Below are 27,955 nucleotides of genomic sequence, written 5' to 3' on the forward strand. Positions count from 1 at the left end.
GGTTGGGAGCCTGTCCGAGGCCACACAGCTCCTAGGTGACGGCTGGGCTCTGGACTCTCAGCTCCGGCGTCCAATCTTTGGATCCCGTGGTCTATACTGTGCTCCTAAATGGACAAACAGGTCTCAAAAACATGTGCCCCCTTCCATTCCTGGGGACACCGAGAACCTCACAACACTCCCTCCCTGAGAAACCAGTCTGTCTCCTCCCGGGATCTGCCAGGAGGCCGGTTCTGCAGTAAGGAATGAGCTCCAGGATCTTTGGTTTGGGCACGTTTATTTTGGCTCTCAATATATATATTTATGTAATGTGGTTTTTCTTTCCATGATAGGAGGAAAGGGAGAAAATGACACTTTATTTTGTTTTTCTGCCTTTTCCACTTTTATGCTGCACACGGAACAGGCGCGGAGCGGGATGCCAGGGGCCGGCGGCGGCGGCTCAGGTATAGCCCATCAGGCGTGGCGTGCAGGGGAAGGTCTTGCGCATGCTCATGCACTTCTCCTTGTCGATGCAGAGTGTGTTGGCCTTGATGGCCAGCTCGTGCTCCAGCCGGCACTTGGTCATTACCAGCAGCTGGAGCGTGTCCTGAGTCTCGCGGAGTCTCAGCTTGAGAGTCTGCAAGGTGTCGTCGATGGTGAACACCTCGTTCACGAGCCTGCAGCGAGAACAGAGGAGAAGGCACAGTTCACCGAGCTGGTCAGCACAGACGCACCTACTAGGTGCCAGGAACTGTGCCACGTGCTGGAGACAGCCGTGAGCAAGACAGACGAGGCTCAGCGGTCAGGGAAGACAGAGGCAGAACAGGCAGAAGGGTGGGGAGTGGCCGAGGGTGATGAGCACAAAGGAAGAAACAGGATGTTTAGGGACACAATCTGGTGGTTCCTCAGTAAGTTAAATGTAGACTTACCATATGACCCAGCAATTCCGCTCCTAGGTATATACCCATGAGAATTGCAAACAGATACTCAAACAAATTCCTGTTACAGCAGGCCTAGGGAGCAAATACACCACGTGAGCTGTGATGATAGCTCGGTGGCCGGGCTGTGCCCTGAGTCCCACCTCTGGCCTCAGGCGGGGGACACGCTACCGGAAGGTCTTGAGTTGGATATCAAGATGGGCTTCCCATGGCAGGCCTGGGCTAGACAGAGGTCACAGAGCAGCCTGGAACCTCTTAGCTACTTGGAGCTCTAGCCCAGTGCTGTCCAACAGAACTTTCGGCAGCCACGGAAATGTTCTGTGCTGTCCAATACGGCAGCCTCTGACCACCTGCTTGAAATGGGGTTCACGGACATAAGGAGCTGAGTTTTAACATTTGTTTCTGTTAATTAATTTACATGTAAATTTAAATGGGTATTCATTCTCAGGAATGGGCATGGATGGGAGCCGACCCATGAGAGAGGGTTTGAGGGGGAGGGGTTACCTGTAGAAGAAACAGGAAAGAAGGCCCAGAGGTGGGAAAGGAAGGATGGGGGGTGAGGGAGATAATGCATAGATGGGACAGTTCAGCTGCAGGAGAAGGCAGACGGCTTGAGTCCAGTTACCTGCTCAGTTCCCAACGCACTCATGCACACACACAGATACACACACACACACACACATGCACAGATACACACAGACACACACGTGCGTGCATGCATACACACTGCCTGGGGCTCCTGAGCCAAACATGGCCCATCCATGCTCCCCATCTACCCTCTTCAGGGGCACAGCTGGTGGACAAGGAGGTGGGGAGCTTGTCCTAGAGGAGTAGGTCCTCCAGGACAAATCTGGTCCCCAAAAGCCCTGTTCTGGGTAAGTCCCTTGGGGTGGGTTATCAGAGAGCCCTCAGACCCAGAGGGTTCTGGAACCCAACCTGAGCATCTAAGAAGTGGGGACAGGTGCAGGAGGGATCGGGAGAGTTTCCCCCAAGCCCTCAGCAGGAACCTGGACCCCTTCCATCCCAGCTGGGGTGGTTACCCTGGACACGGCACCCACTTCCAGGGGTGAAGAGCTTCCAGGCCAGCAGCAGGCTGAGGAGCAGGTAGCCAGGCCTTCAAGTTCAAAGCCTGGGGTCACTTTCCCTGCCCACTCCCTGCCAATACACACACCCAGCTTTTCTGATTCCTGAGTGATTATCTCGCAGTAACGAGGCTATGCAAACATCACACAGCATCACCTGGAGCCATCCAGCATTTTCTCTCAGAACATTCTTCCTCCTTCTCTTTACTTCTCTGGCTCTCTTCACATCTCCACACGTCTCGCTCAGGATGAGGACAAGCCACTGAGTCGTGGGGCATTTGCTGTGCAGCAATAGGGAGCTGGTACAGTGCCCCCAGCATGGAAGGCCCACACAAGCAAGGGGCCTGCCCCCAGTCACTCATATTCCCATGTCTGACGGCAGGTCCTCCTTTGCCTGGCCCTCATCCCATTCCAAGCCCGACCCCATGCTCACAAACCCGTGCTCTGGAGCTGCATGAGCTTTCCACCCCCTCTCCAGTGAGGGGGTCCCTTGTCCACAGGAGCAGCCCCCCTTCACAAAGAAGGATTGGCAGGATTAAACTCTTCCAGTGTTCATGGAGAACTTTCCAAGAGGGAGATGGAAACCAAGGGGGGGGTGGGAGCTGATGCCTCTCTCCTGAGCTAGCAGAGGGGCGGGGAAGCAACCCTGGGCCACAGGTCATGTCTCTGGCCTGGGAGACTCCCTCTCCTTAGCTTTCAGGGGAAAGCTGGAGGGCTCCCAGAGCACAAGGTGGGGGAGGCTATGGAGGGGGCCCCAGAACTCTAGACCCCCGCCCAGTGTCCTGCTGAGTTGTGGGGCTACATGTCCTGATTGGTGGTGGCGGGGAAGTGGTCCATTTATCAGACCCAGGTTTCCTGGGAGCTCTGGAGACCCACCCCTCCCCGTCCTGGTCTCCCCGACTCACTTGAACTGTGGGATGTCCCTGCACAACTCCACATTGGGGCGCCGGGTCCGACACTCCAGCCTCGTCTGCGCCACCTTCAGTGGGCACTCCTTGGCCATGATGGACCTTTCCAGAAGCATGATGGTATTCTCTGCCTGGAAGATCTCCTGCAGCGTCTGTGGGGAACATGTGGGGTGTGTCATGGAAGCAGCCACCTCCAGGCTGGGTGCTTAAATAACTCCTTCCCCAACCTTGAGCCCCCATGGCACAGGGGCTGTGCTCTTCCTAAGACAACCCTGGGAAAGCAGCTTGAGGACCCTGTGAACACAGGGGAGGGGCAGGTGCCAAGGCTGGTTGTGTTTCCAATCTCCAGCATCCACTGGAGTCAGCCAATTAGTGTTCAGTGGGAGGGACAGAGGGAGGCGGAGAAAGGCCTTTAAGATGAACACAATCATCCAAAACAATCCAAAAAGCTCATCTCTGAATCCACTTTAATCTGAATTAATCTAGGGTGTTCTAGATCTCTTTGTAATCCAAAATTTACGTAACTAGGTCAGTAAATAAACTAGGAAGGAAGGAAGGAAGGAAGGAAGGAAGGAAAGGGAGAAAAGGGGAGAGAGAGAGACTCAAAATTTTCTACTTATGTGTAGAAATATTTTCCCCAATATAATTCCCTACAGTTGATGGGAGTACAGATGCCAGGAAGGGACAGGAGAGAGCCTGCGGAGGACCGGGAATGTTCTATATCTTGATAGGGGTGGAGGCTCCCTAGATGTAAACACAGGCAGAAAAATCTTTGTCCAAATTCATCAAGTTGTACACTTTACTGTAAGAGTGTTATACTTCCATAAAAAATAAAGCTAAAATCAGAAAAAGGTCATCACGAGAAAAAAGTGGCTAAAATGGTGATACTCGTGTTGGATCCATGGGGGTCTTTTATAGGATTCTCTCTACTTCTGAGTGTTTGAAGTTTTCCATAATAAAAAATGAAAGCACAAGAGGACGAATGAAGATCGGCCACACTGGCGCAGTCCATGACCAGAAGGAACCCGATCTTGCACTTGGCCGACCTTAAGCACGCCAGAATCCAGAGTACTCCGCACCTGTCGCCTCACTGTGGCTGACACGTCCCCTCCCCTCCCTGCCACCATCACCGTGAGCAGTTCCAGTTTTCATGGTGCCCCGCTCCTTCCAGAAGACTCTTTGTGGGTGGGCTATGCTAATACCCTTGCCAGGCCTGGCAGGACCAAGGGAGGTTATATGTGCTCCCTTCCTGACAAGCCTGGCCGTGGTACCCTACCACCCTGACTTCCAACCTCTCTGCTTCTGCTAGCCGTTTGTCCGTCTCCCTCACTACCATGTGCACTCCAAGAAGTTGGGGGCCTTGCTTTGTCCATGTGGCATCCCCATTGCCAGGAACAGTGCTTGGCGCAGACTGAGGGCTGCCAGATAAAACACAAGACACCTGGTTCAATGTGAATTTCAGATCGACAACAAAGCACTTTTTAAGTATATGTGTTGGCTACTGCACGAGTCATACCTACGCTAAAAAAAAAAATGATTTGTTGTTGCTCTGAAATTCAAGTTTAACTGGGCATCCTGCATTTTTATTTGCTAAATCTACCAACTCCACTCATGGTAGGAACTCAATAAACAGTCATAGAATGAATGAATCAATCACAGAGAGATCTGGAGGTCTAGATGTTTAGCTAGCTCCCCCATGGTCCTTATCCACACTGAGGTTTGGGAATAGTGTGCCCTAGACTTTATATGGTCGGGTCCATCTCAGATTTCGGTGTCAGGGAAAACTGCTTACACACGAAAATGCCAGGGTTTCTGAATGGGGTGGGGATTGCAAGTATGAGACCCAGTCCCCATCTTCCAAGACACTGTAGTCAGGTTATCCGTCTATTCGTGAGCTAGGAAATATTCACAAATCATAACACGTACTGGGATGACTATTTTAGCTGGGTTGAGCCCATATTTTACAGGCACCAAGAAATTGCTTAAAAAACCTGGCTTCCCTGTTAGCTTAGGAAAAAACTCTAGAAAGAGAGCACTTTGCTATTTCAAGGTAACAACAGGATGCCCCTTCCCTACTGGGGTTGAGTTGGGCGGTAGGGTTATGGGAGGGGGCAGGGCGACTGCTCAGCCTCCTTCAAAGCCCATGAGGAGGAATGCTGACCCCCTCACCTGGTCCTCACTGAGCCACCCAGAACCAGAGTGATACCGCCAACCACATATTGGTTAAACATTATCCCATAAGAATGTTCTGTGCTCAGCACACAAGCTTCCATGTAAACACTCCAGTGGGGGCGGGGGGCGATACGTGCCCTTTTGTGTGTGTAGGGGGGTGGGGAGCTGCCCCAGATATGCAAATCTCAGGAAGCACCACCCCAGCCTGGTAGGGAAGAAAAATCAAGCTTTCTGGAGAGGAAAAATGCTTCTTGGTATCACATTGCCCCGTGCAGCAGAAAACAGCTTCTCCCTCCACCATGTGGCCTGTTGGCGGGATGGGGTAAGAAGGACATCACTGAGGGTTCGGCTGCTGGTGGGACCTGCCAGGCCTGCCCCAGCCGTGAAGGCAGCTCCCAGCACGCTCCTCTCCCGCCAGTAGGAGCTGCTGCTAAGGGAACCTTGAGAGGTTCTGAGCCAGTGCTCCAAGGCTGTGCTTAGCTTTCTCCTCTCTGCTGTCTTCATCCCCTGGTCCCCAGCTCAGGGCTTGCAACTTGGGGCCCTGCAACTAGACAAAAGACCAGCCTCTTGAGTCTAGGGATAGTGCTGACACTCATTCAGGTGCTCAATCACTTCTTCCTCCACTCATTATTTTACAGTTTCATCGATTTCCGCATTGCCTTCCCAAATGTTCACAGAGCACCTAGTAGGTGCAGAGCACTCCCAAGAACTAGACGCAGCAGTGACCACAAGAGATGGAAAAAATACTGTCCTGGTGGAGTTTACATTCTAGGGGAGAGTTCACTCATTCATCTGCTCCTTTGTGCAACAAACATTTATTATATGCCACACACATTTCTTAGTAAGCGTCGGCAAGTGCTTCCCACAACCGCAAGTACTTTCTTCAGCATCACGGAAGTTCAAGCTCCTGTCACCCTCTCTCGGTTAAAACAACAACAACAACAAAAAACCTTATGGGATGTCTTTAGTTGGTGGGGGCCGGGGCCACGCGAGGGACATCCGATACAAGTTCATCTCCCTTGTTGGGGAACCCCCTCGTGAGCATAGCGGAGGGACCCGGACACAGCCCTGCAATGAACAGCAATTCCAGGAAAAGTGAAATTCATCAATTATTTTTCAAGCCTGCCAACCGCTTCCAGGAGATGGTGCCAGGGGTGGAGGAATCCAGAAGCTTCTGCGGGCAACAGGCTGTGGCTACGTTTTAACAGCTTTGCTCTGTTTTCCTACTGTGTCTCCTAGCTACTCTCCAGTTAAGGCAAGTGCTGTTGGTTTTCCACTGATACAAGGGATTTAAACACATCTTAAGTGAATGGGTTTTTAAGCATTTTTCAGGGACTGGCATTACACCAAAATATAAAGTAAATACTAGCCCAGGTGGCTCGTGGATATGGTAAAATTGGGAAGGTGGCCCCGGGGGTGACTGGATTTGGGAATCCCTATATTACACTGTCTCCCAGGTACAGATACAGCAGGAGAGAGAACATAAGGGAGCCGGGGAACTGGGCAGGTGGTCACAGCCTAAATGAGGATGTGAAGGGGCAGGGGCCCCTGTGAAGTCCCCCACCTCCCGTCTCCTCAGGGCTGGCGTCTGGTGGTGTTGGGCGGGGGTGTGTGTGCTGGGACTGACTGGTGTTTGTCTTTCCAAGTCACCACCTCCTGTCTCCCGTTGGCATTTCTTGAGCAGGCCTGCCTTGGGATTTTCCAGAACCGTAGGGTTTTTTCAGAATTGGACACTCTAGGACCGATCGATGATGCACACCCAAAGCAAATCTGCCCGGGTGAGTGTATTCTGTCAAAACTGTTCTCCATAGCCTTGTGTCCAAACACACACACACACACACACACACACACACACACACACACACTCTCATTCTGTCTTGGGGGCAGCCCCTGCCGCCCACCCCAGTCCTGCCAGACTGTGCAGCTCCACGAGCCCCGTGTGCAATGATACAGCCTCCAGAAGTTGGAGGAATGCGACCTCCAAGGGCCGGGAGGCAGAGACCAAGTGGACTGACCAGGGGCAGGAGCTTGAGACACAGCAGCCTTGACCTTCATGCTCAGGAGGAGGCTAAGCATTTGCTTGGTGCCAACATAGGCTCCAAGGGCCAGCCTGATCCACCAAGCTCCAGGTCAGCCTGGTCCCTAGACCCCAAATTCCACAATGTCCCCTGGAAGAAGAGCCCCGAGTCTAAGAGGGTGACCCACATATCCCAGTACATCTGCTCCTGGGTATATACTGTCGTATCCCAAGACCGCTAGGAGCATCCATGTCAAGGATGTTGAGGGCGGTATCGCTGCCCACCGGTAGTGGGCAGTGAGCTGGCAATGGGTGCCCTTGATCACGGAGAAGGACAAGTAAAAGACAGCAAATGGGCACTGCAGAGGACTTTGGGGGGGGCATTAGGGGCAGAGGATTAGGCACGGGTAGGACCAAGGCTGGGTCTTTAAAACCATACAGGGCGAGAAAAGAAGGAAATAGACTGAACTGTATTACACAATCCCTTTTGAGAAAATTAAAAATCCCTGCACCTACAACAGCCATAGACATTTAGTAAGAATAGATCACCACCAAGAAATCCATGTTCAACAATTAGAACAGTCATCTCTGGGAAAGTCGTCTGGGGGAGAAAGGGAGCGAGCATAAAGAATGGGGATAAAAGGAAGGAAACAAGAAATAAGCAAAGCGTTTTTTACAAACAGGATGTGCGAAGAAGTGAGTATGAAAAACTCCTCTCTGTTCACTGGGGTCAAAAAAGGAAAAAGTTCCCACAACCCTACCAGATTTAAGCTTCCTTTTAAAATAACTTTAGGTTTTTTTTTTTTATGGGAGAAAGACAATTAAAGAAAAAAATACCATCTGATAGTAAAAGGGTATTGTTTCTTGAATTTGGCTGCATGTTAAAAAAAATTTTTTTAAGTAGGGTCCACACCTAGTATGGAGCCCAACGCAGGGCTTGAACTCTCCGCCCTGAGATCAAGACCTGAGCTGAGATCAAGGGTTGGATGCTCAACTGACTAAGCCACCCAGGCGCCCTGAATTTGGCTGCATGTTAGAATCACCAGGAAGGTTTTTAAACATACAGATGCCTGGGCCCCTCCCCCAGAGGTTCTGTTTTCCTGGGTCTGGGTATCAGGAGGTTTCAGGAGCCCCCTGAGTAATTCGAAAGTGCAGCCATGATCAAGAACCACTGGTGCAAGTGATACAGAGACACACAAACATTGAAAGTCTCCAAGAGAAGGAAACGGGTTAATAACCACAGTCAGGGACTTGGTGTTGTAAATCGAGGCTGGCTGTCTTGGCAGGAAGCCCCAAGTAAGGTAAAGGGATTAAGTTCATCCCCAGCACAGACCGAGCAGGTAGAAGATGTTTACTTGAGATGTGCATGCGGGCTTGCATTTCCAGAAAAGTCTGGGGAAGGAGTAGCTGCCTCATCACGGGGTTGAATCTGATGCCAACATCTTTGAAAACCTGGTTTCCCAACGCCCCAGGCCAGAACTCTGCCCTCCTCCCACCATGGCCAGGGGCATCTAGACCCCAGGGAGGAAGGCAGGCAGGGAGGAAGCTCAGAACACAGGCAGCTTTCCAAGGTGGGAAGGTCTGGGCAAGCTGAATAACCTCCCAAGCTCAGGATCCCTCGGACTCAAGGCACCTGTTATATGCATACATGTGTGTACATGTATGTACGCATACATGTATACACACACAGAATGAGTGTCTCAAACACCCCCACCTCCCTTTGCAGTCACCCACCCACTCACCCACCCCCCCACTCCCAGAGATGGTGTATCCACACATCTACATCAAACCCAACACACTCCCACACAGGGCTTTTGCACTGTCCCCTCTGCCTGGATGCTCCATCCCCAGATATCCACATGGCTCATTCTCTCACCTCCTTCAGGCTGTGGCTAGAACACCCAGAAGGACTTCTCTGACCACTTCCTTTAAAACTGTAACCCCCAAACTGGCCAGCACTCCCAAATGCCCAAACCCCTGCTTTACTTTCTCTCTAGTCCTCAGCTGACACACTACGTGTTTTACTCATTAACGTTGCTCATCTCCCCCAACCAGAAAGCAAGCTCCAAGTGAGGAAGGAGTTTTGTTTTGCTCACTGCCTAATCCCCAGTGCCTATACCAATCATTGCCCGGAACAGAGTAATAATAATAATAATAATGTAGCAGCAATGTCCACAATAGCCAAACTGTGGAAAGAGCCAAGATGTCCATCGACAGATGAATGGATAAAGAAGATGTGGTATATATACACAATGGAATATTATGCAGCATCAAAAGGAATGAGATCTTGCCATCTGCAACAACGTGAATGGAACTGGAGGGTGTTATGCTGAGTGAAATAAGTCAATCAGAGAAAGACACGTATCATATGACCTCACTGATATGAGGAATTCTTAATCTCAGGAAACGAACTGAGGGTTGCTGGAGTGTTGGGGGGTGGGAGGGATGGGGTGGCTGGGTGATGGACATTGGGGAGGGTATGTGCTATGGTGAGCACTGTGAATTGTACAAGACTGATGAATCACGGATCTGTACCTCTGAAACAAATAATGCAGTATGTGTTAAGAAAAAAAAAGAAGATAGCAGGAGGGGAAGAATGAAGGGGAGTAAGTCGGAGGGGGAGACGAACCATTAGAGACGATGGACTCTGAAAAACAAGCTGAGGGTTCTAGAGGGGAGGGGGGGTGGGGGGATGTGTTAGCCTGGTGATGGGTATTAAAGAGGGCACATTCTGCATGGAGCACTGGGTGTTATGCACAAACAATGAATCATGGAACACTACATCAAAAACGAATGATGTAATGTATGGTGATTAACGTAACAATAAAAAATTATTTTAAAAAACAAAAAAAAATAATAATAATGAATGTCCAACACTTGGAATAGTTGCTTCCTGGGAGCCAGGCACTTTGTGGGGTCTTTTGTCAGTACTCAATGAACACTTGCCCCAGCGTGTTTGGTTAAAAAGAGGAAAGAAGTTGGCACTAGCCTGCCTGAGTCTATCTAAATCGTAGCCCAAGCTGGTTGACCTTAGCAAGTGTCCTAGGCTCTCTGAGCCTTTCCAGTGAAACAGGGATGATAATCACTCCCAACTGCGCAGAGCAGAGGCAAGGCGACCGGGCGCAGGCCTGGGAGGAGCCCCTCCACTGCCGGGCACGCGCAGCTGGGAGACACGCACATCTTTGGAGCCATGTGAAAAGCACGGGTGCCACGCCCTGCTCTTCCTAGAGCAAGTGTGTGCACGCATGTGTGTGCATTTCTCCTACAAATACACCCTGCAAAGAGCCACACGAAAGTCATCATGCCCCCTCCCCATCTTTCCTAGGCCAGGTAGAATGATCTCTCTCTCTTCTCCTTCTCTCCTCCTCTCTCCCCTGTCCCCGAGCTCCGAGTGCTGCCCTGAGCCCCAGAAGGACCCCCTCTCCCGCAGGGTGTTAACCTTCCTGCTCCCACAAAGCCGAAGAAGTAGGGGCAAAGAGGCTCTGGGGGCAGGGCGCAGCCTGGCTCACCCGAGGCTGGGCGGGTCGCTGTGGGATTGGCCCAGGGGGTCACCCCATGGGAGGAGCCTCAGCAGCCTTGGCCCAGAAGCTGGAACTCAGTTGGGAAGGTGGTGGTGGCAATGGAGGGCTCGCCCCACTCCACTCTGCTCCCCAGGCCCCAGCTCTGGCCTCTGGGAGCTGCTGCCGGCTGCCTGCCAGTCAAGGCCATGAGACTGGGGGCGGGGGGAGGGAGTCCTGGGCCTCCCGTGTGCAGTGCATGGGGGGTGGGGAGCAGCAGGTCACTTCGAGCCACTGAGCCCCTCTGCAGTCACACAGATATAGGTTCAAAGGCCAGTGCCAACTCTTCCCCACTGTGTGACCTTGAACAGGCCCCTCAACCTCTCTGTGCCTCATGCAATCAAGTTCTCAATGTCTACGCAGCTCCTTTACTGAGTAGCCCCTTTTCCAGAGCCAGACATGGGTGGGGCACTGGTTCTCAATCGCAAAGCCAGCATAACAATAACGCACCCACAGGGTTGTCATGAGCATTCCATGAGATCATGTGTGTAAAGTGCTTAGTCCAGTGCCCGGGGCATGCCACCGAACTGTCCTGCATCCCCACTCTATACTCAGTGCCCATCCTGCAATGTTCAGGCTGTCAGATTTTTTCCTTTGGGCTCATTGGTCTTGTTTTTTTTTTTAACCATAAGACAATAAAACTGAGATTCATCTGACAGAATTTGTCTTCCCAGGCAACGTAAATTCCCTCAGACGGCCAGTCCAGGGCTCAGACTTAACCTCCACTAACCCACTTCTTTGGATGTAAGGGGTCAGGGCAGCCTGTGCAAGGGAGGAGGAATGTCCTCTTCCCCAGCCTCTGGAATGTGGCTCAGAGAGGGAGCCAGCCCCAGGCAGATGGCGGCCCACATCCTCCCAGCCACCCCCCCCCAAGCCAAGGTTCTTTTTGTTAACCAACCCCCCTCCAAGCAGATGCCCAGCCACAGGGGCCTCCATGTGGGGTGTCTTGGAGGTAGGAGCCCTGGGTGGGAAGTCAGGAGACCCAAGTTCCCATCCAAACCCTAACACAAACCAGCTGTGGAACCCAACCCCCACTCAGAGCCCTGGGCCTCATGGGCAATTTCCTTACATGGGGACCAGGGCCATGCTCTCTCGCTGGCCAGGGTGCTGCACGGTCTCCCGGACCAGGCAATGTGCTCTACACCCCAAACCATCGTCAGTCTCCCCGTGCACCCAGGGCCACTTCCCTGGGACCCAGCCTGAGACCTGTTAGCCGCAGGGATGGCTCTGGTGTGTGTGTGTGTGTGTTTGTGTTTAATTCTTCAAGTCAACCCCCTCCAGATGTCAGGAAGTCCCGGTACACGGCCTTCCGGGGCCTCTTGAAGATGCTCCAGACAGTGGACAGATTTTTCTGTAAGGGTCTGTGTGGTAGATATTTCAGGCTTTCTGAGCCATCTGGTCACTGTCACAACTACTCGGGCACTTCAGTGCAAAAGTAGCCACAGTTAACATGTAAATGCACAGAGGTGGGGGAGGGATCCTGCGTTTCAGTAAAACTTTATGTACAAAAACAGGCCGAGAGGGGGGGCAGAGTTGGCCCTGGGGCCAGAAGTTGGAGACCCCTGCTGTAGCCCAGCACGGTCAAGTCCTGATTTACCCTAAGCAGCCCACGTCATGCAAGGCTGCCGCTCCTCGGAATTTCCTGCATTCAGAGAACAATTTCTCTGCTACCTTCCTACTCCAAGCGCAGGCTGTGGGCCTTGGCATGCTCCCGTCCATTACCAATGCAGGCTCTGAGCACTTACTAGAAATGCAGGGTCTCAGATCCTGGCCCAGACCTACCAAGGGAATCTGCAGTTTAACAAAACCCTCAGGGGATCACGTGCACATTAAAGGTTTAAGGTGGGAGGACAGGCTGGGGTTTGCAGTTTGATGCAGATCTCTCTGGCTGCCGTTTGGGGGGCGGGCAGTGGGGGCGGAGGTGGGGAGCAGGAGGGCAGGGAGCAATGGAGAGGCAAGAGGACCCACAGGAGGGCGGGATGGAGAGACTCGGAAGGATCAAGGTCACAGGGGTATCAAAAGGCAAAATGCGGAGCGCTGGTAACGGATGGGAGCACGCCAAGTGTGGAGAGGCAAAATTTCACAGAGCTCAGCCTGCCCAGCCCCTAAAATCAGGAGGAACCTCCTAGAAGGCTGCAGCAGGGAGAGAGGGCTTCACACAGAAGAGCACTGAGAACCCTAGCCGCTCACAGCAAGTTTGGTCTTTAGGGTGAATCTTTTCTTTCTCCTTCTGACCCAGACTGCGATCAGCCACCCTCAGCCCTTGCAGGGGAGACACTGAGGGCCAGCCCCACCCACCCACCCCAGCCCCCCGTGTGGGGAAAGGGCGAGGTCCACGCTGGAAATGGGCTCTGGCCACGTGTGAGGTGTGAAAGGCAGTTGCCAGGACAGCCTTGGCCGAAACCAACCTCACGGCTCAGCGGAAAAGTGCGCCGATATTCCTAGCTGGAACAGAAATCCACCCAGAGGCTTTGAAAGGGGGGATGGGTCTGGCGGGGTTGTTTGCCATGTAAAACTATCCGCCTGCGTCTTGTCTTGTGACAGCAGAGAAAGCATCCAAGGCCAGGAAATAATTTTTGATGTGTAGGGAAAGAATGGCTTTAGCAGTTCTAGCCAGCCTTAGGCTTGTGGGTGCTTTGTGCAACCTTGCTAATTCACTGTTTTCCAAATTGCGTGAAGCCAAGAGGTTTCCAAGGAGGTGCCTGGCTCAAGGGCAGCTTCCTCAGCTCAGGAAGGGAGAAGGCAGCTTGGAATCCTTTTGCTGGTCAAATGGTGGAAGGTTTTCAAGGGCAGCCAAGCCCGGAAGCAAGGAGAGAGGACAGGAGTGCTCCGGAGCGACCTCCCCAGAAACTCAGGTCGTGAAAGCTCCAGAGCATGGTGTCCCAAACCGGGCATCTTGACACTTGGAGACAGAGACTTGTTTGTTGTGGGGGCTGCTCTGTGCCTCGTGGAGTGTTTAGCAGCAGGCCCTGGATTCTACCCACTATCTGTTAGTAGCTCACCGCCCTCCCAGTTGTGACGACCAAGACATCTCCAGACACTGGCAAATGCCACCAGGGAGGAAATTTGCCGCAGGTGAGGAAGAGAATAGATGTTGACTAAGCCCCGCTCCCGGTCATTGCTGTCCGGAGGTGACCAGCTGCCTTCAGACAATGCCAAGCCAATGCAAGCCCCAGCTGCTGAGAGGCCGTCTGAGGTCAGGGGTCCTGCAAATCCTGGAGGGGTTTAGAAACTGGTGGAGGCAACCTGCTAGAGAGGACACTTGTGCGAGTGTGGAAATCCATGGTAACCCACTAGCTCGGGTCTTCGAGCGTCTCAACATGTATCACAATTTTTAATTGTGTTTATTTTTTAAAACCAGTCTCCCCCATTAGAACGTAAGCCCCCTTGAGGGCAGAGATCTTGTCTCGTTCATGTTGTATCCTCAGCACCTAAATCAGAGTCTAGTAAATAAGATGTGCAAAGTGAGCATCTGTTTCAGGGAGGGAGGGACGGGATTAAACATTTGTTGAATGTCTACACCTGGGAGACACACCTGGAGGACTTGTTAAAACGCAGACGGATGGGCCCCAGAGTTTCTGATTCAGAAGGTCTGGAATGGAGCCCAAGAATTTGCATTCCAAACATGGTACTGGGTGATGCTGATGCTGTTGGTCCAAGGACCACACTCGGAGAAACACTGAACTCGGAACCTCTTGGATCAGGGAGTTTAAAAGGATGGATACCCAGGCCACACCCCAACCACCATAAATCAGAATCCCTAGAGGCAAGACCCAGGCATCTGGATGATCCCAGTGTGCAGCCAAGCTCCAGAACCGCTCACCTGCACCTTCCCCTCTGATCTCACAGCCGGCAGGATTACTCCTGCCTTATACATTAAGACACGGAGATTCAGAGGAGTTAAGTACTTTCCCGAGATTCCTTAGCTCTACCAACATTCATCCCTGGTCTTCTGACTCCAGACACCCTGTTCTTTGTGCCACCTTGCTTGCTCCTCCCTCCAGATCGGAGATGAGACCACGGCTTTTTACCATCTTTCCAGCTGATATTCACGGAGCACCAGCACAGTGGCCAACTCACCTGTTGTTATTCTCACAAAAATCTGCGAACTATTACTGCTCCCATTCTGCAGAGAGGGAAAACCGAGGCACACAGAGGTGAAGCAAGCTGGCCTTGGCCACTAAGCCAGGAAGTGCTAGGGCCAGAATTGAACGCGACCATCTGCACTGTGGGGCTCACACGTGGGGTCCGAAGAACGTGGAGATGCCAGGGGAATCTGGACTGGGACAAGGCGAGCAGATGCAACGGCTGGGAGTGGACACGAAGCTGGGGGTCCCAAGCGGGCAAACAGTCAAGGACCCAGAAGCGGACGAGCCACAACCTGGAAGAGACTAGGAAACCGCTGGGACCCAGGTGAGGCCAGGACAACTCTCTGCCTCCGCCAGGTGGCATCTTTTAGACTTCCTGTCTCAGCTGCAACCAATCCTAGCGATTGCCCCACCCTCATTTTCCAGTCAAAGCATATGATTGGCTGACACCAGCTAAAGCTCGTGGATGCGAGGAGCGAAGGAAGAGCTTCCCGGAGTATTGGCGGTGGCCGCAAAGTGAGCCCGAGACAGCCTCACTTGTACCGCGCACCCCGAGCTGAGCCTTGCTGGTTCTCTCCCCTTCCCTCCCCCCTCTCCTGTCTGGTCCCTCCAACTTCCTGCGTTTGTTGGCTACCTTCCCAGCTCTGGACCGCGGCTCGCTCTTCCCGATTCCAACAGTTTCTCTCCCATTTGTTCGGTGTCACTGCAGATGACTGGTGACACAGTCCATCCCCCCACCCCTCTGCCCTCAGAACTGCCCATACCTGAACTCTCGTGGGCCCCTCCTGCTGGGTGTCCCCAGACACCCGGGGCTCAGGTACAGCGAGGAGACCACGTGACACGGGTGAGCGTTTGATTCCTCCTGGTGCAAAGGTGAGTATCAGGCAGAGACCTACCTACTGCGTGCCACCCTGAGGCTTTCCCTGAGTTACCCTGCCGTACCCACATACCATCTGTACAGTGATTTCACATTTTTCTTCAAATCAACTCCCCTTTTCAGCCTTTGACAAATGTATCTGACATGGGATCTTTGTTTTATTGCCACAAGTGGAAAACCCATCTCCCTCGCCATTAATAGAGGACACCAGAACAAGGGGGAAAGTGGGGGAAAGAAGGTAAGTCGCACTAAGTTCTTCCGTCTTTAGGGGTTCAAAGCCTGCCCAAGACTCGATGCCTCGCTGTCAGATAAACAGAAGTTAAAGGCAAAGTACAATTACTTTCCAGTCTCGACGCTATCCGAAAGCCTGATGGCGAGCACTTGGAAAGGGAACTTTCTCGCCAAGCTGCAGCCATGTTGAAGGCCTGGCCCCCGCCTCTCCCCTCACCAGACTGCCGGTGGCCACAGGGGCAGGCAGGCCGGCTCCACTTCCCCTGCGCTGGGCCAGTTTTAGAAAGAGCCGTCAGTAGCTTGGCTGCGGGTACCGGTGCTGGACGGGATCCGGCTGCTTGCAAAGCACAAAAGCATTTCCCAGTCCACAATGGGTTCCAGACCTCCTTGGACAAACAGAGGAGCTGGCAGTAGGAACTGGGGCGCTCAGTTCACGGGCTTTGGGCCCTCTACTCCTCAGACACTGTGACTTCCTGGCGCCGCCTCCCAAGGAAAGGGTGTTCTGCTGGTGTTAATGACCACTTGGAAAGCAAAACCCCAAAGGCATCTCAGAGCAAAAGCAGTCTTTCAAGGTTAAAACTCAGAGCCCCCCCTGTGTTCTGTTAAACTCTTCCCATGCCTGACTGCTTTATACATCTGCTTTCCTGCATTTCCTCCGACGCATGGAGCAAAACGTGCCTGATGCATGAGCCTACTGGAACCCAGGCGAGTAATGCAAACGAGTGCAGTGGCCCATGACAGGGGTGGTGGGGACCAAAGCACGCTGGAGGGCCCGGGCCCTGTCCAAAGAAATGTCGTGCCTGGGGGTGCCTGGGTGGCTCAGTCATTAAGCGTCTGCCTTCGGCTCAGGTCATGATCCCAGGGCCCTGGGATCGGGCCCCACCTCGGGCTCCCTGCTCCGCAGGAAGCCTGCTTCTCCCTCTCCCACTCCCCCTGCTTGTGTTCCTTCTCTCGCTATCTCTCTCTGTCAAATAAATAAATAAAATCTTTAAAAAAAAAAAATGTGGTGCCCATTCAGCTCCTGCCCACTGTTCCCCTGTAGAAACCTGAGCTCAGAGTTGCTAGAGCTACCCATTTGTCTAGAGGTTCTAGAAATCTGAACCTTTATGTGAAATCTCCATTTTCTGCCAAAATGTTAAAAAAAAAAAAAACCCTCTATGAGAGTGCATACAGACGTATGGACAGGAATGTCCATAGCAGCTTTAAAGGTGACAGCCCAAACCTGAAATAACCCTCATGTCCTTCAACAGGTGAATGGATGAACACATCCAGGTATGTGAATATGATACATATCAGGGGTGTAAACGTACAGTACTATATGCACATAACACACACTGCTCAACAATAAGGAGTCCACCAGGACTCTCAATTACGCTGAGTGAAAGAAGCCAAATGAAAAAAAGAGTGCATACGGTATGTCTCCCTTTATGAAATAGTCTAGAAAATGTAAACGCATTTAGAGGGACAGAAAGCAGTTGGTGGTTGTATGGGGCGGTGCGGGTGGGGTGGGGTGGAGAAAGAAACGAGAAAGAGGCCCAAGGAAACCTTTGCTAGGTTCACTACCTTGATTGAGGTGGTGGCCTCATGACATATATATTTGTCAAAACTTCTCAAATTGTACACTTTCAAAACATGCACCTAATTACATGTCAAGGATAAATAAAACTCTTCAAGGAAAAATGTGAGGGGCCAAAGAATAGGCAGGCCAACTTCAGCCCAAGGGACTACTAGTGTTTGTCTTTGGATTTAAACCACCCAGCCAGCGTTTACGTGATGCCCAGTGCACCATGCATTTTGTGAGGCGCTGGGTTTGCAAAGGTGAGGGGCTGCTGAGAAGTTCTCCAGAAAGCAGTGGCGCAAACAGGCCCGGTCGAGGTGAAGATGGTGACCCACGGACACTGGCAGGTGTTACCCAGAGAGAGCCTGTCACCTGCACTCTCAGGCCAAACTCTCAAGGCTTTCTGAAGAATCTAAAGCAGTTGAACTTTCGTTCTCTGTAAATCAAATGCCCTCTTAACTAGCTGCCAGCTGGTCCGTGGGTACTATCAAAAGCAAACACAGCAGCAGGGAGGCCATAGCAGTAATCCAGGCAAGAGATGGTGGAGGTCCGGCCAGGGTGGAGGCAGAAGAGGCAGTGAGGAGCGGTGAGATCCTGAGAGCAGAACCAACTAGATGTGCTGTTGGAACAGACGTGGGGCGGGAGGGGAAAAGAGGTGGGCATCCAAGTGGGCCCCAAGGTTTGGGATTGAGCACTGGAAGTCGGAGCCCCTGGACGCCACTGGAAGCATCTGGAAGCATCTGGAAGGCAGAGCCAGAGAGGAAAACGGTACAGCAGGAGGTAGGGTGGAAGTCTTTCCCCTGGCTCCCGTTTGCTGCTTCTAACTACAAGAAAGCCCACACCACATGCAAGAAGACAGCTGTTGAGAGGAAGTCAAGAACCCAACTTATCTCTCAGACAGCCTGACCGAGGCTATGCTTCTGGCTTATCCTGACCCCCCAGCTCCTGGCGTCCTCGTTTGCTCTAACCACATTCACATCCAAGACGGGGAAAATGTGATTTTGACTCAAGGGCTCGCATGACTGAGGGGTGGCAGGAACCCCAGAGGGGCGTCTGCCTCTGCAGAAGCAGGGCCGACCTGGGTGACGGGGTAAGCTGGCCCGATCCATCGCAGGAGGGATGACGGGACTCGGCTTGGGAGTGTGGAAACAAAATGCAATGAGGGAAAATCGGATTAGATGGGATGCCTGATGTTTGCCCGTTGGAAGGATTTGGTTCCCCCAACAGTCTAAGTCTGGAAGAGGGGCAGAGAGAGGGAGGGAGAGAAGAGAAGCGAAGGAGACAGCTGCTCACCGAGATGTCTGTCAAAGCCAACTTTGCCCTACACTCACACTCCCACACTCCGGCCACTCCCTCCTGACGGCGTTGTCCCCGACCCCCGACCCGCCGCCGCACCCCGCCTTACTGGTTCAAAACAGAGATCCTCAGGCCCAGCAGACCTGCTCAGCCAGAATCTGCATTTCAGTGTGATACCCGGGTACTATCTGCAGTTACTGCACACGCAATAATATCTAACACACACGGGTCCACACTGCTGCTTCCCAAGAGTCAGGCTGCCACCGACCACCCTTACCACGTCCGCCATACCCCCTTCACACCACACATCCCACAATGAACAACCTTTCCTGCAAATCCATTCAACTGTTAGAAAAAAAAAAAAAAACCCTCAAAAGCATTTATTTGAAAATAAAACTTTGTATCACTCTGATCAGTGGAAAATCCGCATCATTTGCCTTAAGTGCAAATAACCATAAAAATGCATGAAACGAGATGCACGTAAAACCACGTTACTTAAACTCTGGCTAGACGCTGCCGTCTGTCCCAAGTTCTTAGCCCGAGGCCGGCACTCTCTGTTTAAAAGAGGCCAAGAAGGCATTCTAGCATGTGATCAGGACTTCGCCTTGAGATCACGTCAAGGACTGAAACAGGATTGAAGGAAGAACCACTTTCTTGCTTGTGATACACCCACTCTCACTTGCCTTGGCCAGGGCCTGGCTCCCACACTTCAGGATAAACACTGCTCTACAGCAGTGTCCCCATACCTCCCCCCTCACGCCTTTCCCCCACATTAAGAGCCCACCCCTACGAGGCACTGGGTCACTGGATACAGGTGGGCACTTAAGCTGATCTGGAGTCCCGGGGAGGGGCGGGGGTGGCTCTCAGAGGGCATCGGTTCTCAAAGACAGCAGTCTGCTCCCCGGTCATCACCTGCTTCAGCCCAGAGAGGTCACCAGCCTCCCTTCTAGCAGAGGTCAATATGACCAGGACACACCCTAGGCCCCAGAGTGCAATGATGAAATGCATGGACAAGGTCCAGGCCAAGTTCCAAGGTCTGGGGTGTGGCCTTAGGGATGGAACCCCAGGATCACAGCGAACAGCTAAGGCTGCCTACGTACCTCCAAACCCCTGCTGGATTCAAAGTCTGCATGGGGAACTGTGTAGACCTGGTCTTTCCAAGCGGATTCTTATGACAACTAGGGCAATACTTTCTTTGCAGCCCAGGAGAGGACGGGGGCCTAGAATTCTCCAGAAATGCTTCTTGCCAAGGAGAATCAGGCTGAGCTCAACAATTAAGTTAAAATTTTAAAGGAAGCGTTCCAAATCCTCCAGCTGAAGCAAACCATCAAAAGGTGAAATGGTTGCTGTATGTTTATTTTCGCTCCAATTCCTTTTATTGTCTTAGAAAAACACAACATGGGATCATCACCAACCAGAAGACAAGTCCTCGCTCAGGCAGTGTTGTCAATGGTGTCGGGCTGGGGTTTGGTGTGTTTCAAATGGGTGCTGGCTTATTTGCAAAGCGGCTGGTCATTAGATAATGAATATTATTAAAAATCCACAGGGTTGCAAAAACTCTCTCATCAGCGGGAATGAGACTATTAGTAATAATCCCAAACTTCCCTGGAGAAATTCAGGGAAAAGGCTTTGCTCCCCACCTCCACCCAAAAGATCGTTTTTCTCCTCATTGATAATAACATGAATGCTTAGAGTTACCTTTTATTGAATGTTTACCATGCGCCAAGCCCTGTGCTAAGGATGCCACAAAAATCTATGCATTGATCAACTCTAAGTAACATCATCAAGTAAGAGGTCTCATTCCCTGTTTCACTGATGAGAAGCCGGCCGCTGAGACCCACCAATGAGCTTCCCAAGTCACCCCCAGGCCTCACACCTCATGCCATGAAATATGACAAGGCACTGTATTTGACCCACAATATGAAAAGCCTCATCAAGAGAAAATGCTTGATCTTCCTTTGGGGCACCCAGGTGGCTCAGTCGGTTAAGCGTCTGACTGCGGCTCAGGTCATGATCTCAGGGTCCTGGGATGGAGCCCTGCATCTGCTCCACACTCACCAGAGAGTCTGCTTCTCCTCCCTCTGCCCCTGCCCCCGCTTGTGCGCGAGTGCCCCCCCAAATAAATAAAATCTTTAAAAAATAGAAAATGTCTGCACAATAACCAAAAAGCCACCCCAGTGTCCCCCCGAGGAGGAATGGATACATGTCCAATGCAATACCGTGCAGCCTTTTAAAGGAAGGCCATTCCGACACGATCTGCTACACGGAGGAACCTCAGAGACACTGCGCTCGGTGAAATCAGCCCATCACAAAAGGACAAATAGTGTATGATTCCACTTGTGTGGAAGTGTGACCCGCACTGGTCAGTTCATAAGAGACAGAAAGGAGGATGGTGGCTGCCAGGGGGACAGGGGACTGGGGAGTGGTTTAATGGGCACAGAGTTAATTAAACACAGGCGTTCTTTTCAGCCTGGGAAGAAGGGAAAACGTTCTGGAGACAGGTGGTGGTGATGGTTGCACAACAGTGTGAAGGTACCTTACACCAGTGAACTATACACTTCATAGTGGTTGCTATGGACAGAAGGCGTCTCCCCAAATTTGTGTCGAAACCTAATCCCCATTGTGACAGTAAAAGGAGGTGGCTACATAGCTGAATCAGAATTGACGTCCTGGAGAGACATGGACAAGTAAACCAACTAAATATATTAAATCATAGCCACTGACACAGTGCTTACTGTGGATAAAACACTGTGTTGGTTTCCCTACATTGACTCAGATAATCTTTCTGGCAGCCTTGAGGTCAGAACCATTATTATCCCCATTCTACAGATGAGAAAACTCAGGCACAGAGAGGTTAAGGAAACTGTCCCGGGTTGCAGAGATGGTGGAGCCAGGATTCACAGCCAGGCAGCCATGCTCCGTCCATGCTTCCAACCACATGCTATGGGGTGGAAGGAGCGATGATGAACTACATAAAACTGCATTGGTAGTCAGCAAAATCAGCAAACTGCGACCAGTGGGCCACATCCGGCCCACTGCTGAGTTCTGTAAATAAAGTTTTATTGGAACACAGCCATGCTCATTTGTGTCCATACTATCTATGGCCGTCTACATGAGCAGAACTGAGTTGTTGTGACAGAAGCCAAAAGGCCTGCAGAGCTGAAAATAGGACCTGGCCTTTTATAGGAAAAGTTTCTCAACCCTGTTTTGGGAAGATTAATAGAAAAATGTTCAGTAAACGAGGGAGGGAAGGTCCATCTACCAACTCTGCCTTCTCAAGTTATTTCACATCTCTCCCTTCCCCCTCCCATCTCACGCCACCACCATGGCACAGACAGCCATCCTTCTCACCGGACACCTTCCACAGCCTCTTAACCACTCTCTCTGTGTCCACTCTTGATCCCTGCAACCCTGTTCCATCCAGGAGGGAAAGAGATCCACCTAAGGGTGAGAATGGATCCCAATGCCTTTGACTTAAAATCCTTCTGAGGCTCTCTACTGTTCTCAGCGTAAATCCGGACTCCTCACCAGGACCTACCAGGACCTGTATGACCTGAACCTGCCCCATGCTCCAACCTCATCCCACACATGGCCTTTGCACTCACTGGCCACTCTCGGGAATACTCTTTCCACCATCCCTTGGCTGCCCAGCTCCCTAGTGACCTGCTCCTGATGCCACCCGGTATAAGGTCTCTGTGAGAAGCCCTGATGCATCTCCTTGCTCTTCCCTCACCCTAGAAACTTCCATTTCCTCAGCCCCCTCCATACCTGAGGCTATAGGGTGGCGTCTGTGGGGGCTTACACCTCCCCTGTCTCATTTCCATTGAACCTTGCATACAGCCCCCTAACTGCCCCATATATATATATATATATATATAATGTATACATAATATATTTTTGTATCTAAAACTCTGTCTTGTGAATGCGGGTTCAAGGCTAGTCCCCTGCCTGCCCACCACCATCAGACTGTCATCCCTAAGTCCTTCCCGTATGCATATTTCACAGCCTCCACCAGAATGCAAGTCCCCTGAGGACAGGAACCAGGGGATTGTTTGCACAGCCCCTCCTTTCACTCCTAGTGGCCGGCAAGTGTCTGGCACACAGTAGGCTCACTGAGCATTGGCAGAGCAGGGAGGATGAATTCCCTGCAGAGGGCCCCCCACCCCACCCCCGGAGGTGAGAGACCACACTACGCTGCATTCCCATAGGAGCAGTAGAAAGGGCAAGGGATATGGCAGTAGAAGGAGATAGTGACAGAATCAGGCAGCCCTTCACCCCTGATGCTATGGAAGCCTTTGAAGGTCAAAAGGTTACATTTCCAAAGATGCCGATGTGGGCAGAGAGCTGCTTGGGCCCATTTCCTGGGGCTCTGATAACTGTACCCACACTCACTGGTCATGTTCCACTGCAAAGCCCTCGGATAGAATGAAGGACCCTGGGGGCCGTGAGACAGCCAGGCTAAGCTCCAAACTCCATCATCAGGGGAGCAGGGAAGGATCTACCCCAGATGCTGGAAGCCCCCTGCGACGCTCACGGCCCCCTCCCCTTTCGGGGAGAGGGGGACAGGCTCCTGGATCTGGGACGGTAGGACCGGTGCAGCACCGGGGCAGGTGGGCAGCTTGCCCAGATGCTGCCAAGACCATTGGGAGGCAGGTAAGGACTCAGTCGGGCAGACAGCTGTCCTCAGGCGCATCTCGCTTACCTTCGCCAGCTGCGTCTGCAGTTTATTCTTCGCGTCTGTCACCTCGGAGATGCGGGCACTGAAGGCCAGGTTGGTGTGGGTAAACTGCTTCCACATCTGATCCGACAAGGCCTCAAAGAGATTCTCAGCCTCTTCGCACAGCCGGATGGAGTTGGCCCGCATGTTCTGCGAGTGCCTGATGTTGGCATTGCTGAACTTGGCCCAGCTCTCGGGCACAGAGATCCTGCAGGAGGCACAGGGATGAACTTAACACAAGACAGCAACCGGGGGCAGGGGGTGGAAGGCAGGCCTTGGAGAACCCCCCCATCCAGAGTCTCACCCTGGGCACTCTTGACATCTGGGTCGGGACCGTTCTCTGTTGCGGGGGGGTCACCCTGGGCACTATATGAAGTTTAACAGTGCCCCTCTGCCCTCCAGTCGTAACAACCAAAAATGTCTCTAGACATCGCCAGATGTCCCTTGGGACAGGGGTAACAACTGCTCCCCGTCAAGAACCACTGGGCGAATCCAAACCCCTATCCCATTTTCCAGGGCAGGCAACTGCAGCCTAGCAAGCACTGATCTTTCAAAGGGTGCTTGGTGGGAGTTTCATGGGAGGAGACAGAGATTCCTTCCCAAGCACTCCCTTCTCACTACCACCACCAACACCATGGAGACTGGCCGAGAAGCAGGCATCGGGGATCCATTCTGGCTGTAGAGCCCCTTTCAATTCAGCGATGAGCACGCGGCCATCCTGCCTGCCCCGACTCACTCATTCAACGAATGTTCTCTGAACGCCTACCACACGCCAAGCATTGTTCCAGGCACTTGGGATAGATCCAGACACAAGAACATCAACAGCCCTGTCCTCACGAGGCTACGTTTCCAGCAGAGGAAGACGGACATCAAAGAAAGAAGACACTGACACACAGTATATGTGCTAGGAGGGACTTTAGCCGGGGAAGGACAGGCTGACGGAGTTTTATAAATCCTGGCTTTATGTGCCTGTCAGGGTCCTAAAAGGAAAGAGAAAGGACTGGAGGGTGGTGAGGGGCTCCGGGATTAGTAAATGCACAAAGCTGTCACCACTGAGGGCCAGAGGAGAGGGAGGGGGCAGGAAGAATAAACCCCCAACCTCCTCCTCCTGCCCACCGCCTCCCACGGGCGCCCTTCCTCCTGGCTGAACCCCAGCGGGAACCAGATGGAAAGACAGTCTGCAGTGGGCAGCCTCGGCTGCAGGACTCACATCAGGGCAGCGGGAGAATGGATCTGGGGGTGGGAATGAACCTCGGAGACACAGACTCGATCAGAAAAGCCAGGCAGGGAAACCTTCTCAGAGGCGCTGAAGCATAAGGGATTCAGTTTAGACAACAGAAAGTACTTCCTGGCTGAGTGTGTAACCCCCTGCACCACACAACTGATGTACGGGCAGGCATGGGGATCTTCTCCTCTGGGAAGCCTCTGAGAAAGAGGGACACGCATTTCCCTGAGCTGCCTTCAGTTCCGGGGTAAACCAGACTGGGTAACTTTTTACGGTCTCTTCTAGCTGGGAAATCTCCAGTTCTTAAATAAAACATCTTCCTTCTCAGGCAGGAGAAAAAAAAGAGAGAGAGAGACACTCAATTTTCCAAAATAGAAGTCTCTTTTCAGACATTTAAAGCACACTTAGATTGCATGGTGAATAGAAATTTTAAGAAGAACACATCATATGTGATCGTCTTGTCTGTCTTTGGCAGGAATTAAAAAAATCAAGCAGTAGTTGGGGGGGGGTGTCTTGGTCTTCTGGAGATGGGACAGGGCATGGTGTGTGACCCAGACCTTTTAGCCAACAAACACTCGAGGTTCAGAGAGGTGAAGCATTTTTTCCAAGGTCACGCAGCTACTCACCATCAATCCAGGAAGGGGGGCGGGGAGCACCAGGGACAGCAGAGAGACCCCGCACATTGACTCGGAGTGTGTCTCCACGGCTGAACGGGGCACTGTCAAGGTCAGGAGCAGGAAGCTCTAAGCCCTCGCCCTCCCCTGGAGCAGACAGCTGTGCTGTCCAGGGAAAATAACCCGCTCAATCACACTCTCCCTGGGGGGAATGTACCAGAGGAAGCTTGTCTGCTGGAAGGTGGTGTGCCTCAGTAGGGGCACGTGTTTTGTGGGACCTGTGTCCTCTAAGGATGGAGGAGACAGCAGCGGGCTTTGCCGGGAGGCAGGAAGGTGCCGAGGTAAAACACACGGGCTCCGTGTCCAACGTGGGCTCAGACTGAGGCTCTCCCACTCGCTGCATGAGCTTGGTCCAGTCGCTTCAACTCTGAGCCTTAGTCTCCTCATTGTAAAATGGGGATAATAATGGTGTCTACCCCCTCCCTCGGGTTGGTGAGGGACTAAATGTGAAACCACTATCTTAGCATCTGGCAACAGCAAGCGCTTGGTAAGTGTTTATGATTCACAAGACGCTGTTTGCAAAGAGCGGGGCCTAGCTCTCAGCAAACATCAGGTAAAGGGCACCTACTGTCGGCACCATCACTCATCGGTTAACCCGCGGCGACGAGAACTTGGGTAAGCAGAGCTCCTGCATTTGGTCTCCTTTCGCCTGCCCAGACACGGCCCTGCTTTAAGAAAACTCCCAATACAGAGAGCCCTGGGTTAGTACATGTGGTGAGTGATTACAGCACTTGCTGTCCGCCCCGATCTCTGCCAGGCCCTGGCCACGAGATTTCAGGGAGGCATCTGTTTGGGAAGGGAACCCTCTAGACTCCCACTCCAGATGGGCAGCTTCGGCCGAGGGGCCTGAGGCCCCTGAAGTCCTGCTCACATAGCCAGCACCATGGGGTGGTGGGATCGCCTTGTCAGGAAGAGGAGGAGGACCCCCCCCCCAGTTGCCACTGCCGAAACCCCAAAGGCTCACTGCAACACTTTGATATTTACTAAGGTCCAGGAGGTGGCCCTGGGCTTGGGCCAAGGAGATTGCCATGAAAATCCTTTCCTCTCTCTCTTCCCTCCCTCCCTCTTTTCATTCATTCGCTCATTCAACAAACACTGCACACCTACTACGTGCCCAGCACATTATATTGTGCTAGAAGTTTTCTGGGTTGTTTTTTTTTTTTAAGATTTTATTTATTTGTCAGAGAGAGAGAGAGCACAAGCAGGGGGAGTGGCAGGCAGAGAGAGAAGCAGACTCCCCGCTGAGCAGGAAGCCTGATGCAGGACTCAATCCCAGGACCCTGGGATCATGACCTGAGCTGAAGGCAGACCCTTAACTGACTGAGTCGCCCAGGCATCCCCTCCCCCCTTTTTTTAAGAGACCAGGATAGATACCACCCTCTCCCTGTACCCAGAGCACTGCTCTGTCTAGCCCTCATTATCCCAGACCTTGGACTGCCTGCCAACTGGGAAAACATGCCTTCCTTCTGCCTGAAATTCCAGAAACAGTGACATGCCCACGACAGAGCCAGGCACACAGAAGGCACCTACCTCGGAGCTGCTGTGACAAGAAAATGAGGTCACACGGCAAGCACTCAAATACATGTTAGTCGCTGTCATTCCCCCACACTAGGCTCTGTGCTCAGCGCCCCGCACACCCACTTTTTTATACTCACAGCAACTCTGGGAGGTGGGCACTATTTTTATTCCTGTACAGAAGAGGGGGGGCGGCCCAGAGAGATTAAGTACTTTGCCCCAAGCATGAGTATAGAGGCTGAATGTGAAGCCAGGCAGCCTGGGTCCAGTTGGCTCTCCCAGCTGAGCTTGGACCCCTCTTCCTTCTGGTTACAGCCATTCTGTTTTGAATTTGTTTGGTGGAACTGCCAATCCGGGTGCCCGGCATGCCTTGGCCCAGTGGTGGTGGCTGTGTGACCCTCCCTAAGCCAATCTCTTGCACCCTCTTGCTGGAATTTGAATCTTGGGCAAAAGGGGGCAAAAATGAGGAGACGTTCATGCTCTGACAATACAGCTGATTAGCTCCCACTTCCTGGCTCATTCATGCTGCTAGAACCTTCCCCTCCAGCCTTCTCCTGATAACTGTGGCTCCCCCACAAATTTCCAGTAAATCCATCTTGTCTTAAGTTGGTTAGAATTGGATTCTGTGGCTTGCAACCAAGGATCCCCACTCACCCACTTTGCTTCTTACTTGACTGGTGCATGATGACCCTTTATGGTTCCTTGGCAGGAGCAGACCCAGAAGCCCTCACTCCCCATCAGGTCGGCCAGAGACGGGGACCAAGAGTCCAGTACTTACGTGCCATCGACCTTCTCCATGCCATGGAAGAAGCTGATGCAGTCTGACGTGTTCCTCAGGTTAAAGCACTTCTCATCGATAAACTGGGCTGAGGTTTTGTCCTCGAGGTCCCTCTCCAGAGCATGCTGGGCATCTCGGTTATCCCTGTGTGGGGCAAGGATTTGTCTGGAGATTGTGCACTTACCCAGAGTCCCTCGCACAAGGTCACCCAGGAGGGTGGTGCAGAGCCATTGCTGAAAGCCAAGTCTCTGGACTCCCAGAAGGGTGCTCTGTCTAGCCCCAGTGGTTTCTCTGCCCTCTTCCCATTCTGATGCCCCCACTACATACCCACAACCTTCCCACACTT

General features: G+C 52.3%; 1 protein-coding gene across 2 annotated transcripts in view; it reads right to left on the reverse strand.

Annotated features, from left to right (window-relative positions):
• Positions 1-271: 271 nt before the first annotated feature.
• Positions 272-27,955, reverse strand: part of TEKT5 (tektin 5) — a 49,433-nt gene continuing 21,749 nt past the window's right edge. For both annotated transcript variants that reach the window (XM_028117645.2, XM_028117644.2), the window contains 4 exons: positions 27,610-27,753; positions 23,403-23,625; positions 2,902-3,056; positions 272-653 (listed from right to left, as the gene is read on the reverse strand). In XM_028117645.2, coding sequence (XP_027973446.1) covers positions 437-653; positions 2,902-3,056; positions 23,403-23,625; positions 27,610-27,753 — 739 coding nt within the window. In that variant the 3' untranslated portion in view covers positions 272-436. The remainder of the gene's footprint in view (positions 654-2,901; positions 3,057-23,402; positions 23,626-27,609; positions 27,754-27,955) is intronic.

This window comes from Eumetopias jubatus, unplaced genomic scaffold (genome assembly GCF_037043125.1).
Source record: "Eumetopias jubatus isolate StellerSeaLion01/CBP00866 unplaced genomic scaffold, mEumJub1_p1.0 scaffold_12, whole genome shotgun sequence".
Classification (NCBI taxonomy): domain Eukaryota; kingdom Metazoa; phylum Chordata; class Mammalia; order Carnivora; family Otariidae; genus Eumetopias; species Eumetopias jubatus.